We start from the raw sequence: 23,941 nt of genomic DNA on the forward strand, positions 1-23,941 counted from the left end.
TGGATCCTGAGAAGTGGATGTACATTCAGGCCCACTGTGACATCTCTTCAAAGCTACTGCTGTGTCATTTGTGTAATTATGAAAAGGAAGTAATCAGTCTGAATAGGTACAAAGCTTATATTAAGCAATAAGGATTTCCAGAAAAAGCTTGGAAAGGATAATTCAAGTCTTTCCAAAAGAAAAAAGGCAAGAAGGAGGTGGAGTGAAAATAGAAATATTCCAACTGAAGTGGTGAGTTTCTTTTTGTATTTAACTGTGTTGATTGCCTGCCTTGGTCCTACTATGCCAAACAAAACTGTGATGACTCATACAGAGAACTCTTCTGTGCTATTTTTTTTCCATGTAAAATGAGTTGGAAAAAAAAAAAAAAAAGGTGTTTTATCTTTAGGTAGTACCCCCACAAAAGAACATGATTTGTTACACAAAAAGATGGTGGCCCCAATTTCTCCCAGAGATTAGGAAGTATGTTCTTCATGATGTCAAACTATTATGTAAATAAGGAAAGAAAAACAGGCAGTCAAAGTCTTTGAAGAGTTGCCCAGGAATGTAGAGAAGGAATGTAAAAGGATTTACTTTCTAGCCAGCAAGAAGTATTGAAGACAGGATTTGATATGTATTGGGATTTTGAACTGCAGTGTCTCCAACATAATTTCCTTAATAAAACTGTGTTAGTACCTGAATACTGTAGGGCAGAATTCTGTAGTCCTGAAGTGTAAAGTTGTGGGTACACAGACAAAAAACAAGGCTGTTAGGGCTGGTACTACAATCACTGATGATGGAAATAATCGTGTTGAACAAGAATGTGATTGTGTTCAACATATTTAGTGGCTTTAAATTAAAAAAAGTTAGATATTATTAGGTTAGATATTATAAAGAAATTCTTTACCCTGAGGACAGTGAGGTGCTGGCACAGGTTGCCCAGAGGAGCTCTGGATGCCCCTTCCCTGGAGATTTTCAAGGCCAAGTTGGTGGCAGCTCTGCCCTTGACAGGGGGTTTGGAACTGTGTGACAGTTAAAGTTCTTCGAACCCAAGTCATTCTGTTACAATTCTGTGATGAACCTTTACAACCTATTGTAAGGTGCCTGCTGTAGAACAGGGATTGGACTCCATGATCTTCTGAGGTCCCTTTCAATCCCTGCAATTCCGTGATTTCTGAAATATCAGTGGGAATGAAACTACACACATATGTGCTCATTGAGATATATTGTTTTAGATGCCTACCTTTAAGAATTGTATAATCTTCCTGCTTATTACTAATTCAAGTGCTTTTGTGTAACTTTTTAAAGACAGAAATAAGCAGAAGTATGCATTGTGATTATTATAAAAGTGTATTTGCCACATTGATGAAGGAGCAATTAGCACTGCTTTGACAGCAGATCACTGCATCTTCCCTGCCTTCCATGTAAATTGTGTAAAGTTATTGTTGCCATTTATTCGGAATGCTATACCCTCAGCTCCACACTACTGTGGAAGAGTACATAATGGCTTAACACCAAAAAATGAGTGTCTTCTGAATTGCAAAACCCCTCATTTAGTGAGAAATGCTTGGGATTCTGATTTCTGTTTGAACCAATGGAATCTAGACATCTAAATGATCTACTGCCAGTTCCTGCAAGTTTCTAAAGTGACTGGACACTTGAGTAGCTCAGCCATGGGAAAATTGGAACCTTTCTATGAGAGGTGCCTGGAGTCTCAGACTGCAGATTGCTCTCTGCAGGTGGGCCCTGGTTCCTGGAGGCACACTGTGTTCCATGCCACACTGGATATGAAACATAGAGCACAGCTCTTCTGAAAAGGACTTGTGGGTGTTGGCACAAGGCAAGCTGGATATGAGCCAGCAATATGGCCTTGCAGCCCAGAAAGCCAACCATATCCTGGGTTGCATCAGAAGAAGTGTGGCCAGGAGGTCGAAGAAGGTGATCCTGCCCCTCTGCTCTGTCCTGGTAAGACCACATGTGGAGTACTGTGTCTCAGTACAGGAGAGACATAGATCTGCATTCAGAGAAGGGCCACAAAAAGTGATCCAAGGGATGGAACGCCTCCCCTCTGAGGACAGGCTGAGAGCGTCAGGGCTGTTCAGGCTGGAGAAAGCTTCAAGGAGACCTGAGAGGGGTCTTTCGGTATCTAAAGGAGGGCTCTAAGACTTTAAGAGGGTCTGCTGTGATAGGACAAGAGGAAATGGTCTCAAACTAAGGGAGAGGAGATTTAGATTGGATCTACGAAGTTTTTTACTTTGCAAGTGGTTAGGCACTGACACGGGTTGCCCAGAGATTCAGTGGAAGCCCCATCCCTGGAGACACTGAAGGCCAGACTGGATGGGGCTCTGAGCACCCTGACTGAGCTGTAGGCGTCCCTGTTCATTGCGGGGCAGTTGGACTAGACGGCCTCTAAGGGTCCCTTCCAACTCAAATGATTCTAAGATTTTTTAATAACTGTGGCATGCGCGAAGTCTTCAGATTATCAGTCAGCTCTGACAGGTTTGTGAACACGATGTGAGCTGCCGGCTTGCTGGCTAACCCAACAAAAGATGAACAGAAAATACATAAGCCTCGACGTTTGTACACTGTAGGCATACGGCATGGATGTTCATGTAACAGCAAGGTGAACGGTTAGTTACTGTGTGACTGGTGGCATTTTCATAAATCGCATCCAGCCCTCTGGGAGCTGGGCATCGACTCAACTGCGATGGAATCGGGGGGTGGTCGCGCTCGCATTTCAATAACCCGGCGGAGGACGCGGGGAGCCGCGGGGTGAGAGCCGCCACCGGGAGGCGCTTCCAGGAGCACGGCAACGCCGCCGGGCAGGGCTTCTCCTCGGCACGACGCGCGGCGGCGGCCCCGCTGCCCACAGCGCCACCCGGGGCGCCGCTCCGCGCTGAGCCGCGTCTGGCGCGGGCTTGGCCGCGGCCGCCGTCGCGTTTTAGAAACGCAGCGTCGTGCTGTCAGCGGCGCAGCCGGGTGAACGAGCCTGAGCGTCACATCACCGGCACCGGGCTGCCGCGCGCGCCGCCCGTTCTGAACAGCAGCTCTTAAGAGGACGCGCGGACAGCTTCGGGAGCCGCTCCCCCCGCGCGCCTGTAACGCAGCGACCCGCGCACCGCTCCCGCCCGGCGCCTCACCGGCTGCGCGGCCGCAGCCCTCCTTAACCTGTTCCTTTAAGGGCCGCGGGGCGGGGTGGGGCGGGCGGCTCGCGGCCGCGCCGCCGCGTGCCATTGGCTGTCCGCAGCGCACCGGTGCCCGCCCCCTCCGCGCGCTGTTATGTCTGTGTCTCGGTGTCAGCCGAGCGGGCGGTGCGCATGCGCGGCGGGCGCCCATCCAGCCGGCGGGGCCGGGGCCAGCGCTGAGAGGGGGACGGCGCCGCCGTCGCGGCCGGCCGGGGGTCGGTGCGCTGCGAGGCGCGGAGGAGACGGAGGCAGCCGCCGCCGCCGCCGCAGAGCAGCACCGGGCCGGCAGAGGATGCCCGCCGCGCTCCCGCCGCTGCCGCCCTACGCGGCCGCCTCTGCGCCTTCATCTCCATGAATTAGCGCCGCGGGGTGGGGGCGGGGGCCGCGGCGAGCGCCCAGCGGAGCCGGCGCCCCAGGCATGGCCAGCGCGGTGAGTGCCCGGCCCGCTCCTCCTCGGTTCCGCTCTTTCTCCCCCGCTCCGGGCTCCCGGCTGCCGCTCGCGGCGCGCGGCATCTCCGGGCGCGGGGAGCGGGACCGTACCGCGACCGCGAAGCGGCTCCCGGCGCTGCGCCGGGTGGTGCCCGCGGCGCGGGCTCGGCTCTCGGGGCGCGCGTCCTCGGCCGCCCGCCCGGCGCTGACCGCCCGCCGCCTCTCCCCGCAGTGCGCCGTTCAGGTGAAGCTGGAGCTGGGGCACCGAGCCCAGGTCAGGAAGAAACCCACCGTGGAGGGCTTCACCCACGACTGGATGGTGTTCGTCCGCGGGCCCGAGCACAGCAACATCCAGCACTTCGTAGAGAAGGTCGTCTTCCACCTGCACGAGAGCTTCCCGAGGCCCAAGAGAGGTGAGGCTGTCCTGCGGAACGGGTGGCCGCCGAGCGCAGAACAAAAGCGGCGGCGCCGCGGGCCGCTCGTCGCCCTGCGCGGAGTCGAGGGATCCAGCCGCCCTCCCCGAGCCGCCGCCGCCGCCCGCGGGTCCGCGCCCTGGGCACCTGCGGCCGCGCGGGACGAGCGCCTCCGGGACCCGGCCCGCGCGTCGCTCCCGCAGGTAGGGACGGGGACGGCTCCGGACCGTCCTGCGCCGGGGCGCGTCGGGTTCGCGGCTGTGCCGCCCCGGCCCTTCGCCCTTCCCGCGCCGCCGATCCGGCGCTGATGAGAACTTGCGGAGCGGTGAGCGTGTGCGGCGCCCGGGCCCGTGCGGGAGGTGCGGCGGCCTTTTGTCTTCGGATCCGATCCGGTAGTGTCCTGAGCGCTGTGGCCGTTAGCGGAGGTAACGGTGTCAACAAAAGAAGGTGCTTTGTTTGTGAGAAGGTTTATGCACTCGTGTAGGCGCGATGGTTTGCAGTTGCCTTTCGTCGGATCGGTAGTCATTATTGTCACACAGAGCTCCTGCCGCTCCGTAGAATGACATCGTAAGGAGTCTGTTCTGCCCGGAGCTACCTGGGCGAAATCGGGCGTTCGCGAAGCGGAGGACGGGACTTTTCTCTGTATCGAACTGGGGAAGATTTTTTGAGGCAGGGTAAAAACGCACATTCTCATTTAATGTTTCTCAGTTCGAACTGGGACTTTCATATTTTTGCATTCGTTTTTTCTTTTTTCATTCCTCGAGGATATTTTGTTCCCTTTAACCAAATGAACTGTAAGAAATGCAAGACTTTGCTGTTGATATTCTCTTCCAGAATATATGCTATTATTTCTATTTTGTCATTGTAAAGCTGAGTACGGTTTTTTTTCAGTCTAGGTGAAAGCAGAAAGGTATTGCACAAATAGTTTTTTTAGTGGCATATATGCAGTACTACCACATTTGTGGTGAAATAAATTGCCCAAATTGCACAGTGAAGTCTTCCTTTCCTTCCTGTTTCCCGCTGTTCTTGTGCAGAAAAGCATGGCTTTAGACTGGTCTGAATAGCTTGGAAGAAAAACAGAATGGGTTTGAGAAGCCTGAATAGGCAAGGTAGCATTGTTTGTGCACAGCAGATGGGGTGGTGAAGCAGTGATAGAATGTAGGTTTAATACTTTGAAGTTCTGTGACTGCCTAGCTGATGCTTATGACACTCTCTGTTTTTATTACCTATTCTGTGTTTTCTTTTTTATTCTTGTCTGGCCTCAGGAGACATGACTTTGCAACCCAGGTTAGGAGTGATGTGGATCTTGGTAATAGAAATGTATTTGAGGACTTGTGCAAGTGAAAGATGGCATGGTTTGCTTCTGTGAATGCGTTGTGCCTCCAGCTGCTGAATTTAGTTATGCAGTCATTTAAGCTATTGTTTTAAAGTGTTTGGAGTTTTATTTATGTGCATCTTTTTCATGATGTGGCAACTGCTGGGAAAGATGCCAGCTTATATAGCTCGGGAGGGGACTTGTCATATTGTGATTGCACATGACTCAGATCACAGGATATGCTGTCTTTGGTGGGAGCAGTTGCAGTAAGACCAGATGGTGAGCACTCTGCTTGCTCCTAGGCTTTGCTTAGCCTCCTGAAACTGCAGGAGTGTGTGTGTGCTGGGGCAAGCACCAGAAATCTCAGGTCCTTGAAATCACAGTGGAAACGAGGAGCGCGGTGCTGTTGTGTTTGACTCATCTAGTATGCTTCCTTGTGTTTAATAGGCTGGTGCTGATATGTGCCCTGTAAATGGAAATGTTCTGTGTGTGTTTTTTTTAAATTCCAAATACAATTAAGATTTGGCCGATAATATTCTAGGTTTTCTTGCTTTGTAAGTCAGGGCTGTTAGCTTGATTCAACCTCAGGTAGCCTTCAACACTGTAGCTGAAGTGTTGCATGCTCACCAGGATTAATGTGTTTGCTAATATTGCTAGTCAAGCTACTTCTTCTCCATCACTATCCTGAAAGTTGTTACACACTTTAATCCTTTTCTATAAGCTAGCCTACCACTAGAAGATGCATGGTAAGTTCTCAGACTAATCCTGAACCGTGCTCTGAATGAGCAGAAGTGGGTATGCAACATGAATCAAAGCTAAGTGTCAGAATACTGATGAGCTGTAACACTGAACTTCTTGGTGAGTAATCTTTGTATCTCTGGATTATTGCTGTGAATAGCCACTCTAACATGTGTGCTTGCTAGAAAAAGTTCTAATTCATTAAGTGTATTTGTTAAACCCTCGGATCAATTCAAGAATAATAAATGAATAGGCAATCATAGGTTTTATTAGCTCATAATGTGTTTCTGCTGCCAGCTCAGTTTTTATTATTGGCAGTCATTCCAAACATCAAGGGAGGAGAGGAATTATTTTCTGAAGCAGCTTTTCAATGCACTTGCGTTGCGTGATCATGAGAATAGCTGTTTGAATGTCTGTTTGGCTTCAGCTCTGTTTTTGTTTCTCTCTTCTCCCTGAACCAGGATTTTGGATATAGTGGAGGCTGGTGGTCAGCCTGCAAACAAAGCTGTGCTCATATGTTTGCTCTACCAGTAGCTGCTGCATGCAAGCTGGGTCCAGTATGCTGAAATTGCATCATTTTTTAAGGTGGGAGCACAGTTAGGAATGGCGTTTGGCCTCTGGAGCACAGATAAGTGTGTGTGTGTGTGTGCAAGCAGGATAGGAAAGTGATGGTGACTGGCAGGGAACAATGTATGTATAAACTAGAGTGACCTAGAAGGAGTAAAGGAGTTTCATTCATCCTTCATTGTGTCTCACCTTAAAAACTTGAGCTTGGCAGTGGTTTCTTTGTTTTCTGTTGTTTGCCTTATGGTGACCAAGTGCTTCAGTTTGTCTTTGCACAAAGGAGCACACAGTTGTTCTCCTTGGTTTCCTGGTTCCCTGTGCTTTCACCCAAGCCTAAAGCATGTCTGTGGAGCAAAACATGCCTCTGGATTATAGTTAGTTTTGGTCCAATTAGTAAGCTGTTCAGAAAAGAGGAGCTGTTGCTCTTCTCTGATAATCTCTCTTCGGTGGCCAAGCAATTTAGAAATACTTTATTCCTTTTCTTATCTAGTGAATCTTGGTGCTCTACACCAGCAATTTGACTTGCTATTCATCTTGTAGCATTTCAGTAAGGGAAAGCATCTCTTGATACCCTTCAATGGTTTGTTTTAAGTACCTGTCAAAAACTACATTAGAACTGGTATGGTCTCAGGGGTTAAGTTCCTATTAAGTAGTGATACGTCTTGACAAACAAAATCTACCTGGAAAAGAGGTGAACTAGTACTTCTGAGTTAAGAACAGAGTGAAAATGCAGGTTTGGACACTGGAAGGTTTTAGCTTAGAAAGTGGAATGTGTTGCTTTTCTTTATGGTCCTGGGAGCAACAACTGTTACTACATCATGTGATACCACAAAACCGTCTTGCGTGATGGAAGTGGAACTGCTTATTATTCTGCCATAACATTCTTTAGAAAATCTGCATCTCTATTATTGACCTGTTGTTGTTGTGTGATTTCTGATAGAAATTTTAGTAGGAGCGTGCCTAAATAACCTAAGAATTTAATTGTAGTTCTTCTATTTTTTTTCCCCAGAGGTTTTTTTCTTCCTCCCATATCTTACCTAAGCCTAGCCACCAGATGTGATTGGATGGGAATTTCTTTTTCTGTCAGTCTTACAGGTACACTTTTGATACAGTACCAGGTTTGATACTGCAACATCATGGCAGGCATTGCTATTTTAACTTCAAAAGCATTGTTGGCTGAGGATTTGCTTATCAGTGGATTTCAGCTGCAGCTAGAGAGAACTTCTGATGTCTAGTGGACAGTTCTGTTTGTTTAACATGAAACTCTTGAGATTTAATGTAGCTACTACTTTAATAAGAGGCTGAAGTGCTTTGAGAGTATATTGGTGTTTTCAAGTGCAGTTTCTAATTCAGTCCAGCATAAGTTACAACAGCATTTCATAGTGTTCTTTCTCAAAGTGAATGAGAAGCAGCTGAATTTTCTGAAGCTCTCAAGTTTCATTATTACATGAGTGCCATCGCTAAGTACTGGCACCACTGACAATAAGATGCTACTTGTCTAGAAAAACCTTGTCCTAAGAAGTAATTTTATTTCTCTGATAAGTCTCTAAACATGTCAATGCCTTAGTTGAAAGTATACAGTGTAATAGACTTGATTCCTAGATTGAGCAGTATTGAACTGTTTTCTAAGTAAACAGATCTGGTGATCTATTTTCTCCTTCTTTAAAATCTACCATGCATATTTTGGCCCCCTTTATCAGAAGTGATGATGTGCTGCCTGGGATGACCTGCATTGAGTTTAGTTCAACTGAAGTTTAAATGGAAGACTGAAGTGTGATGGTCTGTCCTTACAGACAGGAATCAGTCACTGTGCAGTCTGTAGTACATCAGTGTAACAGTACATGTGAGTAACAAGACCTGCAATATTCTCAAGCATCACTAGGTTATGCTTTTTTAACTTTAATTTGCACATTTTTAATTGTGGTTGAACTGAGTGTTTTGTGGCTTTTATTTTCACTTTTCTGAATAGAATGCCTGGTTTCCTGCTAGATTTTTTTTTTTTTTTTTTTTTAATTATTCCTATAGAGCATGTTTCTGCAGGGGAGGATGCTGACCTCTGTCTGTTCTGACTGATTTCATAACCCTTAAGAAATGAGTCTAGGTTACTAGTGAAGGCCTATGGAATTTGTCTTGTGTCAATTTAATTTTAAATAGCATTTCATGGCTAATACAGTGTTTTTAGTTTAGGAAGTTGTGGCTAGGTCTCTTCTAAAGGTAGAATGTTGATACTCTGTAACTAAGACCCCAAGGTGTTAAAAGGAAGGAAATGAATTGTAGTTTCAGAACAATCATGAATCACAACACAGAACAATCATAAGGATATTCCGTGTAAGGTTAGATCTGCTGCATCTTCATAAGAGGAATGGGAAGATCTCAACATTGTTAAATCAGTAGACAGTTAAACTTATTAGCATTTACTCCAGAAAATGAAAACAACTGGGTTTGCTGTTTGTTGCTGTTAGTCTGTCTACTGCTGTGCAGTTTATATCCTTGGGGAAGTTAAAGTGGAGCAAAATTTTCTTTGTTTATTTTTAATATCCATGTATTTATTATTACAGGATAGATAAAATGAGCTCCAGATACAGTTAAGATTTTTTCCACCTAGTGCTCTGTAAGATGTTTAATTTGGTCAGTTACTCTTCATGGTACTGTTAAGAGTATAGGGACTGTTCTCTAATACAATGATATACACTGTGATTAGGGATTTCAGGTTGTTTTGGTTTTGATTTAGGCTTTGGAATGAAGTGCTAGAGAGTTATTCTGTTCTTTGTTGTGTTGCAATCTGTGGAAAAGACTAAAAACTTTACATAGATGATAACGCTCCGAGCAGACAAGGAAAGTGCAGATTAATTTATAAAGGCTTAATCCAGTCTGTAGGCTACTTCATTTTTTCTTAAATTCTTGTGCTGGACATCTGTACGTTTAAAACAGCTAGGTTTAGTTTGTAAGGGATTGTTCTACTTCTTTACTTCCCAGCAGTGATTGATGAATGTGTGAGAACAAAGTAACAATCGAATTCTAGCACTTATGTACGTTTACATGAAAATTATGTTCTACAGCAGGATGAGGAAACACTTGGCTTCTCATTGGAAATGTTATTTGTTTCTTGTTTGTTTGTTTTTCTTGTGGCTTTTCATTGTGGTTTCTTGTTCATGAAGGGGAGGAAGAACAGAGTGGTATTTCAAATATTTGTACTTAACTCTCTGCGTGGGAAATTAATTCTAAGTGCCTTTTACTGTCTGCAATTAGAAGATACAGCTAAAATATTAATACTTACTACTTAATATTAAAGGAATTTATTAAATGGTTCAAAAAACATAACATTGCTGGTTCAAACTTCTTTTAAAAAAAACAAAAACAACACCACCTTTGCTTTTTTCTGGTGTGCCATCTTTTTAATTGTACTGTGTTGCTTTTTTAAGCCACAATAGCAGATAAGTCTGTTGCTAGCAGGCTCAGCCAGTCATAGGTAAGTTTATTTCATCAGCTAGCTTGTGCTGCTGCCCCTGCGCAGAGCACTGGTGCAGAAGGATCTGCTCAGGGGAGCTCTGGCCTGTGCCTCGCTGTCGTTGCTGGACCATGCCTGCTGTGGCATTATGGCCTGCCACTGCTGCACCTCAGTGACTGAACAGGAGTATTATGAACACAGCGTATCTCTTGAAACAGGGGTTTTAGATAGCTGCTCTGTGTTGGTAGACTTGTGGCGGAAATTGAGTACTACTTCTGTGTATGTTTAGCGGGAGGCGTTATTTTACCTTTCACTTGCTAACTTCAGAGGACAAATAATCCAGAAAAGAGTGATGTTGAGATTCAGTTGAGACAGAACTACTTCCATAATATGTGCTGGAGGCTGGGAACTTTCGAGCTTTCCATTGTGTGTGGAAAGTGGGGCAGATCTGAAAATCTTTGTGGTAACTCAGAGGAGCCTTTCTGTTGAAAGAGGGCGAAGTCTTACTGGGGAGTTTTGCTTAGTAAGTGTTATCCTCTTAAATACGTAAATCTTGGTATTCAGTACTGGTCCAAAACTTAACAACAGTCTTTGTGCATAGAGTCTTACTTCAGGTGAGTGTTTTTCTAAAGCACTCGATAAAATCTGTTTATAGCATGGCTGTTCCAAAGTAGTCACAGCACTGACATCAAGCTTTACTGAAAAGCACCTTTAAAGTGAACAGCATATTCATAATTTTAAGCCATCACTGCAGTATTTTGGAGCGTGAACTTGGGGAAATAAGCAGGTAACAATATGCACAATTTTGTTGTTTTTAGTGAAATCCAGCATCTAGCTGTTCAGCCAACACCCAGCTGATGTCTTTTATTATCAGAAGGCCACACAGGCATTCAAGATACTGCTGATATTTAGGATATGTGCACAGTGTGTGCTCACTTGCTGTAGTCTTGGTGATTGGGATTATTGTTTTGCTTGTTCTTGCCTGTGAATCAAGGCCAACTGTATGGTACTGGGAGAAACAAAAAAAGTTTGGAATTCCGCTGCCAGCAGTTAAGTTTGTGCTGAACTCGCACCTGGATTTTGAGGGAGAGTTTTCACATGCTTGAAAACTAAACACTGACATTGCCTTAGTTGAGAGGCTGACCAGTGCCTCTCGAAGTACCAAAGCAGCAGCATAAAAACTCAAACCAGAGACATTTGACTCATATTAAAAAATAAGTGATGTCAAGAAATAAAGACATAATCTAATGATTATTGTGTATTGATTATGTATTGATTCCAGTAATATCTGGAAAGTAACAAGCATGTACAGCATTTGAAAAAAAAAAAAACAAAAACGTTTTTTGTAAAAACAATAAAACAAAACCCCAAAAAACCTGTTTCACTTAACTTTTCATTTAAAAATCCAGTCTTGAAGGAAATCTGTGTGCTACCTCAGTGGCAGAAAATCTCATGAATTCTGTAGTACGTGAAGATTATTGATATGTTTTGATGCTGCTTCTGTTACAGTTTTGCCTTAGTTGTAGTAGTCTGTTCTCATCTGTGATACAATTCATGTATTGTTATAATTTCAAATCCTTCTGACAATCAAACTACTAATTCGTTGCCTGGCTGTTACTCATTGCTATAGAATGTCTTTTTAAAGTTTGTGGTTTCTGTGAATTCCACTTGAACCTAGCAAATGCTCCAGAACAAGAAGTACAACTCTTGTAAATTTTTCCTCCTTTCTGTTGAGCCACATATTATCCCAATTCTGCAGAACACTGCATTGATGTCTCCTCAGCAAAAAAGGATTTTACCTGTAACTTGCAGTCTGCTTGGTAACTTGTTTGAGCTGGGCCAACAGAGGCAACAATAGGTTGCCTCTGACAATAGGTGTCCTTACTGACCAAAGAATAAAGATACTTTAGGGAGTTTGACTTCTCAGTCCAAGAATTTTTTCTTTTAAGGTTGGTCTTGGTGTGAGAACCAGTGCACTTCCTTGCTTAATAAAGAGATGACTGGAACACTTAAATGAGTTCTGTGTCTTGTGGAATTAGCCTTTTCTGTCTCCTGCTCATAAGTATGAGAAGGCAGCACTGTTACAGTCAACGTTTCTATTTACTGAACTAGCATCCTTTCTTACCAGGTGACTAGCTTTTAGTATTCTTTACAGCAAGTCTTTCCCATACTGCTTCAATAAATGCATGTCATTCTACTATAGAAAACTACCTGTAGCTGACTGTTAATAAATTTGTATTTGCATTTACTGTAAAGTGTTTCCCTGCAAGTTCTTTGGGGGCCTTTGGTAGTTGTGTAAATACACTAAGAGCAACTCTTGAATATAAATCGAATAAAATAGCCTGGCAACAGTATAGCTGATCAGTTTGCTTCTGCAGGCATTGCTGAGCTGTCATAGCACCACTCTTCTACTGAGTGGGTGGACATGAGAGTTGCCCTATCTATCCATCATTAATGCAGTACAGATAGCATTGGATCTCATTTGCCCCAGCAGGGAAGTAGGTTTTACTTCAGGACACCCCAGGAGGTCAGAAATAACTCCAGGGAAGCTGCAGTGACCTGCAGTCTTGGTGCTTCTGCAGGGAGCTTTGTGTAATGATATTCTATGTGAATTTGATTACTGCAGTTTTGTTGCTCAGACAAGCAGTGACCAAACAATTTTAATGGGATGATGAATTTCAGAAACCCACCACAAATACCAACATACACACACTTCTGACAAATATTGACCACATTTTTGAGTGGATTCCGTAGCTGTCAAGCAGTTCGAGTTGTTACACCTGCTGTGTTTAAATGCCTCTGCTTCAAGAAACCTGAAAGTATTTGTGAGATGCTGCACTTATTCAAAGTCTGTTTTTAAAGTGGTAGTCATCAGTTATTTTGGAATATATTTCAGGCTTTTTTGTTAAATGTTGAGCATGCTTTAGGGTATGGAATGGGAAATTTAATTTTTACTTGCAAAATTATTTCTAAACAAACTAGATGTCTCCATTGAAGGTACACAAGAGTGAAAATTTAAAATTTGACAGAAAGAAAGATTGTCAAATAAACTGTGTGATGATTTTTGTTTTCGTTAATCCTTTCCACTGCCTGGAAACGAAATAAAAACAATCTGGTTTCTATGGAGCAGAACTGCTTTAGGTTACTTAATTGAATTTTTGGTATTATAAAAGCAAAGTTAAACAATGGCTGCAGACAGCAAGTTCTGTAACAAAAGTTGCTTAGTTATACTCCTCTACTAGTACTGGTTTTTATAGATACTTCTATATTAATGGCTGAACTGCAAGTTTGCTGAAACTGGAGTACTATCAAAGTACTTGTTTGATTGACTTGATTTATATTTTGATTATACAGTCCAAATTGTCTGTCAGCTTCAGGTGAAATGTTTAAAAGCTTTTGGTTTCTCTTTTGTGTGTTTATGAATGGTTTGAATCTGGGAAGCTGTCAGTTTGTGTCTAGCCTACTGAAAATTCTATATTTTCGTTTTAGTTTCTTCCTTTGTATTCTGACCTGAAGTCTAGTTAACAGTAACTTCTTAATCTAAGTCTTGATTACTGTTTTTCGTATGTCCTTTAAATTATGCATTCAATATGTAAATGTTAAGGTTTAGCTATATAGTTACCATATAGTCCATAAATGTGTTTGTAGGTATTGTAGTGTTAGAAGCTTAACAGCTTATTTTTTTTTTCTGACTTGAACCGTAAGTGTTTTGGAATTCAATGCAGTGATTAGATCAGCGTGTTTGCCTTCAGGCATCAGTCATGTAATCTAAACTCTGCTGAAAATTTCTGTCACGTTACTTATTTGAAAATAATACTATTCCGTAAAAGAAAAACTGGCATCTATGTCATTGTTTGAAAAACAGGGAAGCAAATAAAGACTGGCATACAATGGGGCACTGAAGGTATGGCTTAGTTTACCTTCCTCTTCCTGCTTTCCAGACAGGGTTATCTTCTTTCAAACATTTTGTGCAGCCTGTTATACTTTCCATTAGTCTTAAGTAACTGGTCTCTAAACTATTTCTCTAATAAAATATTTTCACAGAGGCAATGTGGTGTCTCACCAGCTTAACAGTGAATCAGTGATAGAGCAAGTAAAAAACACAAAAGCTTTTAATCATGTAGCTGTGGTTCAAAGGCAACTCTTTTTCCTGCCAATGTTGAAAATAGTGGACTTCATTAAAATTAGGCAAAACTCTGCATGATCATGAGAGGTTGTTTCTTCAAAAGTGCCTTGAAAGAATGGAGGGGAAAATCAGGAAAAGGCATGGATTACAGTTCATTCCTTTTGTTTTGATTTCCGTGGGGACTTCATGAAACAACTCTTTCCTGTGCTAGAGATAGTCAGGTTTCTGTTTGTTCTTAAAAGGAAGGATTAGAACCAAAATTATGTATTTTGTTAGGTTGGTGTTAACTCTGTGTAGCACATGTTTTGCCTATGAATTTACTCAGTGTTGAAGAAAAGATGGGACAGGTATGCAGGAACATTCTGACCTTGTAGTGAGTAGATCATAAAACATCAGGTAAAAGTTTTCAGTTTTCTAGCAGAAGCCTGTGCGAATCATCCGCTACATGTTACAGTGGACTCCAGTTATCCCTATCTCTGCTTTCAGGAAAGCAGTGTTGACTTAAACAGTTTCTGTATGTTATCCATTCCCCGTAACAGTTAAGTCAGCTTAGTGTATTGATGTGAGGTAACAAACTTAGAATAGTTTTCTTATTTGGGCTAAAGGAATAATCAACTCTGGCTGGTACTTAACTGTAATCCATCTGCTTGAGTATTTCAGGTCTTATTAAGTTGTACTTCAATGAGGCAGAGAACTTTTCTTTTCAAACCCAACTGATGGGGATGATGCAAGGCTCATGAAAACTGTGGTGTATGGATTTCCTTACTGGGCCAGAAGAATATTTGAACAACTTTCCTTTCAAATATGATTATCCCAACAATAAGATCTTGATGCGTTCCTGTTAGAATGTCCAGGAATTGATGTTTCATCTACCCTTTGTCTTTTTGAAGTTAGTTTTTAGCATTTCCCCAAGATGGCTTTGAAGTTCTGTAGTTAAGCTGGGATATCAAAGGGCTAAAGGAATTCAGCCATAATTGTTTTATGGCTTGTCAGAAATCAGACCTATTTGTATAGGTAGCACAGAAAATAGCTGTTATTTGACAATTTGGTGCCATTTATCTCTAACATTTAAAAAAAAAAAAAGTTGAATAGGTATTTTGAAAACAGGAACTAAGTTGTAAATGAAAATTGCTTTTCTGTTTTCTCAAAGGAACAAGAAGGAAATAGTTCAGGAAACTTTTTATTGAAGTGAAGTTAATGAGGACCTGTCTACTTTAAGAATACATAATACTGTACTTGCTCTGTGAAACTGTGTTTGTTCTCATAGTACAAAAGCATGTAATCAAACATGCAGAATTAAAAGGACTTAATTGCTAAGTTGTCAGAAGAGTAAATTCATGGAAACTTATGCTGTAGCTGGAGTAAGTTTTCTAGGTGACTTAAAGTCTGGGAACTAGAAAGAAGTCATATTATGTTAGGAGTATGTGCATGATGCCCTTGCTTTCTGAAAATCTTACACTAAATTAATGACTAAGTATGATACAAGTCACTTCAGCTTAAGTGAAGACTGGAAAGTATAGTAGAATTCTTTCTCAGTTGCTTGGGGAAGACATCCTGGAGATGTGTTGGCTATCATACTTTAAAAAAAAAAAAAGGCACTGGGCCCCCCTAAATAATGAGTTTTTGAGTGTTTGTTGCTTTCCAATATGTTGACGTGCATCTGGTGACAGCAACTTTATTGTATTTGTCGTCTTTTTCTGTTAACTATATTAAGTTACTTAAGGGTTCTGATTAATGTTTATAAGTAACATAAGTGTGGGAGTCAGAGACATGGCCAACCTCTTTTCAGCAGTCAGTGAGGACAGGACAAGGGGAAACAGCCGCAAACTGGAGCACAGGAAGCTCTGCACCACATGCGAAGGAACTTCTTCATGGCAAGAGTGACAGAGCACTGGAACAGGCTGCCCAGGGAGGTTGTGGAGTCTCCTTCTGTGGAGATATTCAAGACCTGCCTGGACACCTACCTGTGCAGCCTGCTGCAGGGGCCTGCTTTGCAGGTGAGCTGGGCTCGATTATCTCTAGAGATCACTTCCAACCCCTACAATTCTGTAACTGTAAATTACCCTAGTGTTACAGTTTAAGGTGGCAGGCAGCTAGACACCGCAGAGCTGTTCGTTCATTAGCCCTGCAGTGGGATGGGGATGGAACTAGTAAGAAAAATGAAAGAACTCGAGGGATGAGACAATTAAATAGAAAATAAAAGTAAGGAAAACAAACAGGGAGGGGGAAAGAGTAGAAAAAGCTAACAAACAAACCCAGTAACAGCAAAAAGAGTCAACAAAACAGATGATTCACACTGAAGTTACTCATCACTAGCTGTCTGATGCCTAGATAGTCACAGAATGGCTTGGGTTGGGAGAGAATCACTTATTCTATGCTATCTCCATCATGCTTAGGTCTTAAAATTTCCACTACTTTTGTTATTTGCTGCTTCTGTGCTTTGATACCTGCAGAGAGATCATTCCCTTTGTCTCTGGACTGTCCCTTTAAAATGTCTGCTGAGATCATTTTAATCCTTGACTTTGGGCTCACTCTGTCATAATGGTCCTTCTAGACAGGAGAGATAATGTGCGGTGCTGGATTGTTGAATGCCAAAGCTCGCTTTCACAGAATCACAGAATCGTAGGGGTTGGAAGGGACCTCCAGAGATCATCGAGTCCAACCCCCCTGCCAAAGCAGGCTCCCTACATCAGGTCGCACAGGTAGGTGTCCAGGCGGGTCTTGAATATCTCCAGAGAAGGAGACTCCACCACCTCCCTGGGCAGCCTGTTCCAGTGCTCCGTCACCCTCACCGTAAAGAAGTTCTTGCGCACATTGGTGCGGAACTTCCTGTGCTCCAGCTTCTGGCCATTTCCCCTTGTCCTGTCTCCACACACTGCTGAAAAGAGTCTGGCCTCGCCACTCTGCCCCCCACACCTTAGATATTTATAGACCTGGATCAGGTCCCCTCTCAGTCTTCTCTTCTCAAGGCTAAACAGACCCAGTTCACTTAGTCTTTCTTCATAGGGGAGATGCTCCAGGCCCTTCACCATCTTTGTGGCTCTCTGCTGGACTCTTTCCAAGAGATCCCTGTCTTTTTTGTACTGGGGAGCCCAGAACTGGACACAGTACTCCAGATGAGGCCTTACCAGGGCAGAGTAGAGGGGGAGGATCACCTCCCTCGACCTGCTGGCCACGCTCTTTTTAATGCACCCCAGAATGCCATTGGCCTTTTTGGCCACAAGGGCACACTGCTGGCTCATGGCCAACCTGTCGTCCACCAGGACACCCAGGTCCCTCTCTGCAGAGCTCCTCTCCAGCAGGTCATCCCCCAGCCTGTACCGGTGCATGTAATTATTCCTCCCCAGATGCAAGACTCTACACTTGCTTTTGTTAAACCTCATCTGGTTTCTTACTGCCCAGCTCTCCAGCCTGTCCAGGTCTCGCTGAATGGCAGCACAGCCTTCAGGTGTGTCAGCCAATCCTCCCAACTTTGTATCATCAGCAAACTTGCTGAGGGTGGCCACCACTATCCCCTCATCAAGGTCATTGATGAAGATGTTGAGTAAGACCAGACGCAGCACCGACCCCTGGGGAACACCGCTGGTTACAGGTCTCCAACCAGACTCTGCACCGCCAATGACGACCCTCTGTGCTCTGCCAGTCAGCCAGTTCTCAACCCACCTCACTGTCCACTCATCTATCCCGCACTTCCTCAGCTTTGTTATAAGGATGTCGTGGGAGACAGTGTCAAATGCCTTGCTGAAATCAAGGTAGACTACATCCACTGCTCTCCCCCCATCCACCCAGCCAGTGACAACATCATAGAAGGCTACCAGGTTGGTCAAGCACGACCTCCGCCTGGTGAACCCGTGCTGACTACTCCTGATAACCTCCTTTTCTTCCAGTTGTCTGGAGATGGCATCCAGCACAATCTGTTCCATCACCTTTCCAGGGACAGAGGTGAGGCTGACTGGCCTGTAATTACCTGGATCTTCCTTCTTGCCCTTTTTGAAGACCGGAGTGACATTGGCTATCCTCCAGACTTCAGGCACCTCCCCCATTCTCCAAGACCTCTCAAAGATAATAGAGAGCAGTTCAGCAATCACCTCTGCCAGCTCCCTCAGCACCCGTGGATGCACCCCATCGGGTCCCATGGATTTATGAACATTGGTGTTGCCTAGGCGCTCTCGGACCGCCTCTTCCCTGACTAAAGTGAAGTCTTCCATTCCCCAGACCTTCTCACTAACCACCACTTTGGTCTCATCACTTTTATGCTGTACTGTTTCCATCAAGATTCATTCTCAGTACCACTGTATCAGTGTGTTACTGCTATAATGTCATTGATATGATGTATAATAAACATAGAAATTGACATCTAGCAAATGTGTGATTCAAATAATTGGATAGTTTCAGCTGAGATCAAATCCACTTGAGGTACGAGTTGGACTTCTCCATCATTTTGCATCACTCACTTTGTGTCTGTAGGTCCTCCATACCAAGGGTGCTTTATCTTCTTGTCATGCTTAATTGCAGCATATTCCACATTTATGGAAAACCTGTGCAAAGCGTGTCCATGGCCAAGTCCACCCATTGATTCTGAGCTCAGCCTTATGTTGCATCTCTTCCTCGATGTGTTGAGGTGTTGTAGGCCCACCAGCCTAGACATAATTCACCCTTATGTTCCAGTCCAGATCTATTGGAGCATCTAAAATCCCGACTCATTTGCTGATTGTTTTGATGTTCTTCAGCAGTCCAACTCTTGGATATGTGAGCATGCTTTTAGACCTGCTCACATGTGATTTGCTTTTGGAACCATCCTGTCTACTCAGGAAGCAATATCTTTCTACAATGCATCAGTCTTGATGGGTTTGCCATAGGAGTGTTGGAGGAGTTACCAGTACCTTGTTTAGAGGAGTGATGTGGAAAAGTATTCTCTGCAATACTGTTCCTTGGCTTGTGGTCATGTCAAGTGTTGGGAGACCTTCTTTCCTTCATTTAAAGCATTTGAAGATATGTGAATAAGTGTCAGGCTCTCCTAACTGACTCTAAATCCGCTGCCATGTCTGAAAATGTATCTATAAAGACATGGAACTGGATCTCATTTGTGAAAGTAACAAATCCAATTGCTAACTGATATAGTGCTGTGCAACTACAGAGGCATCAAGGCATTAGTGTTGCTCAGAGTCAGGACTATTGAGGTAGTTGGTACTTAGCTGGCAGTAGCCTCTGCTCTGTAAATAAAGCAGACCATACTCATCATGATGAGAGTAAAAAGTGTTCTAACCTGCGCGTGGGAATTTGAGGCCCATAAAAACAGGAGGGTGCACAGAATTCTACTGCAAAATTCTATTTTGATGCTCTTCCTGTGCTGCTGTAAGTGCGTGGTAACGTCCAAACTATTTTTATAATTCAGGTATGTCTGATTTTTTTTTTTTTTGTCCCTGCTCTTCCTGGTTCTCAAAAGCACCAGTGCCTCGATAGACAGTAATGATATCTTTAAAAAGAAATGAGGTTAATACAGCTGTATGCTGCTGGGCCTCACGTAATACATGCACAAATTTAGTACCTCTAATATTGGCCCACGTATGTGAATCTCACACTGTTAACTCTTCCTCTATGAAGGAAGGAGATTTTTCATATCTCATATGTTAATGCTATTCTTTCTGCTTGCTGGCACTCCTGCCATTTGTTCTGTATTAACATCTCTTTAGTGTCTTTTAGAAACAAAACATTATTGATTGCTTTACTAAACTGTTAAGTTTGTCTTGAATCCGTTATTTTTATATCTATTGATTTAAAGCTATTTGCTCTCAACAGTTTGTTTTTTGTCTGGTTTTGTTCTCAAGACTTTGTTGCTTCTACTCAGTTTGTCATTACTTGCTTGAATGTTCCCTTCTGTCTTGAGCTGTCTTGCTATATCTGCAGCTGTTCTGTCTTGTGTATATCTTCCATCTTCTCAAGCAGTGCTTGAATTTCAGTTCTTGGGCTTCTAATTGAGACAGTTATGTTGTTGCTGGCCTGGGATTATTCAGAAGTGGCTGATGAGGATTTGGATGCTGTGAACTTTGGTATTGAATGCTTTACCCAATTCCTTTTCAAAATTCATTTCCAGAAGTGGAAGCCATCTACTTGGCCTTCATCTTCTACTAGCAGGTGACATCTAACCAAGAACACCTAAGTAACTGGAAAACTTACTATAAAGCTTACTATTTAAAACTGTAATCTGATACATAAATTGTGTCTTCATAGGGTTATTTTGCAGTTCGCTTTTCTCCAGGTAACTCGTATGGAATGTGACAATGCTCTTGGTTGTTTGAGAGCCATGTAGCTTACACTGTTTTTGTTTCTCATCTTATTTACATTCTTAATTTTTAACTCTTTTAGCTGTAGAACAATGACAAATTGGAGACTTTGGATACGTCTTGAAATTCTTACACTTGTGGTGTACTAATTTTGACTGGAATATATGAAGGGAGGATTTCCACCTATAGCATGGCTATAGTCATTCCAGCACATTCCTACTAATGTGCTCTTAATTGGTTTGTGCTCTGAAAAAGGTTTCAATTAAAAGGTAGTGATGTTTATTCTGGTTGGTGAGCATGTCTGAACTGTATTAAGTACTCCAGAGAAGAAGTACTTCTGCTGCAGTTAGTAGTTGTAGTTTGCTTCTTTCTTCGTTGCATAAAGGGTGCCAAAGAGCTGTATGCAGCACACGGTAAGTGAAGTGTCTTTGTGAATACTCTGTTTAGTAACATCCCTGTTGTCAGCTCCTAAAACATAAACAATATGACATTTCTGGTTATTTTAGTCTTAATGCAATAGTTGAGGGAACCAGAGTTTTATTTTTCATTTTCTAGTTATGTTGCTAATGCAGTGTAGTTCCTAGAGAAAAATATGAAGTGTATCTGTTTTTGTTCTGAGCTTTGAATACCTGAGAAGCTTTAAATGGTAATGGATCATTACAAGAGTTCTTGTTGATACCATCCTTTCTAATGTGCTACAGCTATGCTGTTATTTTCTGTGTAAAGTTTATAGCAAAAAGGAACATAATTCCTTTTAAACATCTATAAAACAAAATACCTGGTGAAAAATGCAGGTTGTGAGCTTAACTATCAAGCTGAATTCCCATATGCCTTATCTTATTGTGCTTTAGGTAAGTCTGAAGGTATGTTCTTCCAGAGCAGCTTAGTACCTCCTATTAAAATTTTTTTTTGTCCTATTCCTCCTTCTCAAAGATGGTTGTGCTCTTCTGTATGTGAACTGCTGCTGTTTTTCATCTGACAGCGGTGCGAGCTGGACCTTCATTCAACAGGAAAGAATTTAAGTCCTTCCAACTACTTCTGATTCTGAGCTCTGGAGAAGTCATTTTCTATTGGGTTCATGGGCTGAAGTGACTGGCTGTAGAGCTACAGGCATCCAGTGCAAATGGGAGAGGTGGGAGTGAGTGGCTAAGAGCTGGAAACAAACTCAAGACTCCCTCTTCTGACTTGAAGTCAGAATAAGGTAGGATGCCTTGTTTAAAACAAAACATATCATCTGACTGTTTTAAAAATAATAATAATAATTGGTCTCCCTCCTGAAGATGGGCTATAATTAAAATACAACTTCACTTTTGATTTGGTTTGCCTCTGGTAAGTTTAACTGAATGAAAACTGTTAGGACTGGGAGTAATGGCATGAAGCTGCAGGGTGGGAGACATTTAAAAGCTCTTCAGTGAAAGGATGGTCAGACCCTGCAACAGGCTTCCCAGGGCAGTGGTCATGGCACTGAGCATGGCGTTCATGAAGCATTTGAACACAGCTCTCAGACATTTGGCTTAAATTTTGGGTGGTGCTGTATGGAGCCAAGAATTGATCTTCTCATTGCATGTATGTCTCTTTCAACTCAGAATATTCTGTGATTCTGTTCTATGATTGTTTCATGCTATAGTTGTTCTTTAAATGTTAATTTCTAAACAGAAACACAGGAGACCAGCACTGGCTGAAGCTTTATCTCAGTACAGGTATATAGTAATATAATAAAACTGCAGCTTTAACATTTTCTGCAGCAGAATTGATCCATATTAAAGCTGAATTAACTGTTCATTTTTTCTACATCAATTTGTACTTTAGAAACAGTCCTGATTCATAAAAGCAATAAAAACTTTTTGTTTCTGACAGTGAATGTTCTTATTGCTGATTACTTAACTTACACTAGCAGTGTATGTTTTGTAGATATTTGAAACTGAGAGGCTTTTTATTGCTGTCAAGTCTTAAAAAAAAAAAAAAAAAAAAAAAAAAAATTAGATTTCTTGCACTGTATTGCTTGCTTTTTTATGCTGCAGGCTATCATCTCTTAGACCCAAGAAAGTAAAACAAATTTGTTGGTCCTGAATCTGCAACACATTGGTGTAGGACTTCCAGTACTGCTTCCAGGACTTGTTATACCATATCAGACACATCTAATATCTCTTCAGTAATACTGAATCCAAGAAAAAAATGATGTTAGGAATCCTGTTTTTTTTTTCTTTTATACTGCTGGCAGTGGTAGGATTTGGATGGGTTAGAGTACTACAGACACCATTGCTTCATGCAGAGTTGAAGATTCTTGACAGTTGCTTGGCAAAAACTAAATGTTATTAGCAAAATGTGGAGCAGTGGCTGATTACTGTATATGTTTTTGAATCTACTGGTTCAAAAGCCTTTCGCACACATCTGTCTTCAAAATGCATTATTTTATGATTATATGATTTTTTTCCACACAGAAGCTTTCCATTACTTGTCTGTGACCTTATGTATGATTCAAAGTTGAGTTGCCTAACTAGCAATGCAAAAAACACCACAACCTTGACTTTCTGTTGCAGAGTGCAAACACAAGTGTTGGGAATGCTTTCTCACTAGTAAAGTTGGATATTATCTTCTATTAGCATTTTAACAGACAGAATAGTCCACTGCTTTCTGTTTTTGCTTGCTCCCAAACCACTGGTGTCCAAAAGACGGAAATGTAGGATATCAGATCAGAGTCATGGAGAGTTCTGGTGACATCAGGACTGACCTAACAAGCAAGTTCAGAATACACAGGCGGTCTACTTCAGCACTTTAGAAGCGGAGAAAGCTTTTCAGTTGGCATGTCTGAAAATTTCTTGCTCGGAATAGTTAACTGGCTTATCATGCATCTATAGTGATGTGAATGGGGCCAGATGCGGATGTTTTCTTCCAGGAAAGTTCATGTAACTGAATGTGAAGGGTTAGCTTCTGGTATTGGTGGCTGAAGATGCGGTAGAACCTTATATATTTGAAATACAGTTACTGACATATGAATATGCATATACTATATGTACAGTACTCAAAATATATTGAGTACTGGATGTTTGTAAACTTCATTATACAAAGTGTAGTAAGTTTATAAGAATGTAGCAGGTGGTTAACATGGAGAAACATAACCATAACTTAAGTACTGTTCAGTTTTGACCTTTTCACTACTAGAAAGACATTGAGGCCCTGGATTGTGTCCAGAGAAGGGCAATAAAGCTTTTGAGGGGTCTGGAGCACAGGTCTTATGAGGAGCAGCTGAGGGAGCTGGAATTGTTTAGTATGGAGAAGAGGAGGCTCAGGGGAAACCTTACACCTCTCTCCAACTAACTGAAAGGAGGTTGTGGAAGGTGGGGGTTGGCTTCTTCTCCCATTTAACTAGTGATAGAACTAGAGAGAATGGCTTCCTGCTGTGACAGGGGAGGTTCAGGTTGAATATTGGGAAAATTTCTTCTCCGAGAGAGTGGCCAGA

General features: G+C 42.7%; 1 protein-coding gene across 2 annotated transcripts in view; it reads left to right on the plus strand.

Annotated features, from left to right (window-relative positions):
- Positions 1-3,343: 3,343 nt before the first annotated feature.
- MLLT3 (MLLT3 super elongation complex subunit) overlaps positions 3,344-23,941 on the plus strand; it is a 109,532-nt gene continuing 88,934 nt past the window's right edge. Inside the window, exons 1-2 of one of the 2 annotated variants that reach the window (XM_090130931.1) lie at positions 3,344-3,594; positions 3,826-4,006. In XM_090130931.1, the coding sequence (XP_089987057.1) occupies positions 3,583-3,594; positions 3,826-4,006 (193 nt within the window). In that variant the 5' untranslated portion in view covers positions 3,344-3,582. The remainder of the gene's footprint in view (positions 3,595-3,825; positions 4,007-23,941) is intronic. The other variant, XM_031609995.2, reaches the window with a different exon arrangement.

Source organism: Phasianus colchicus, chromosome Z, assembly GCF_987193195.1.
Source record: "Phasianus colchicus chromosome Z, bPhaCol1.hap1.1, whole genome shotgun sequence".
Classification (NCBI taxonomy): domain Eukaryota; kingdom Metazoa; phylum Chordata; class Aves; order Galliformes; family Phasianidae; genus Phasianus; species Phasianus colchicus.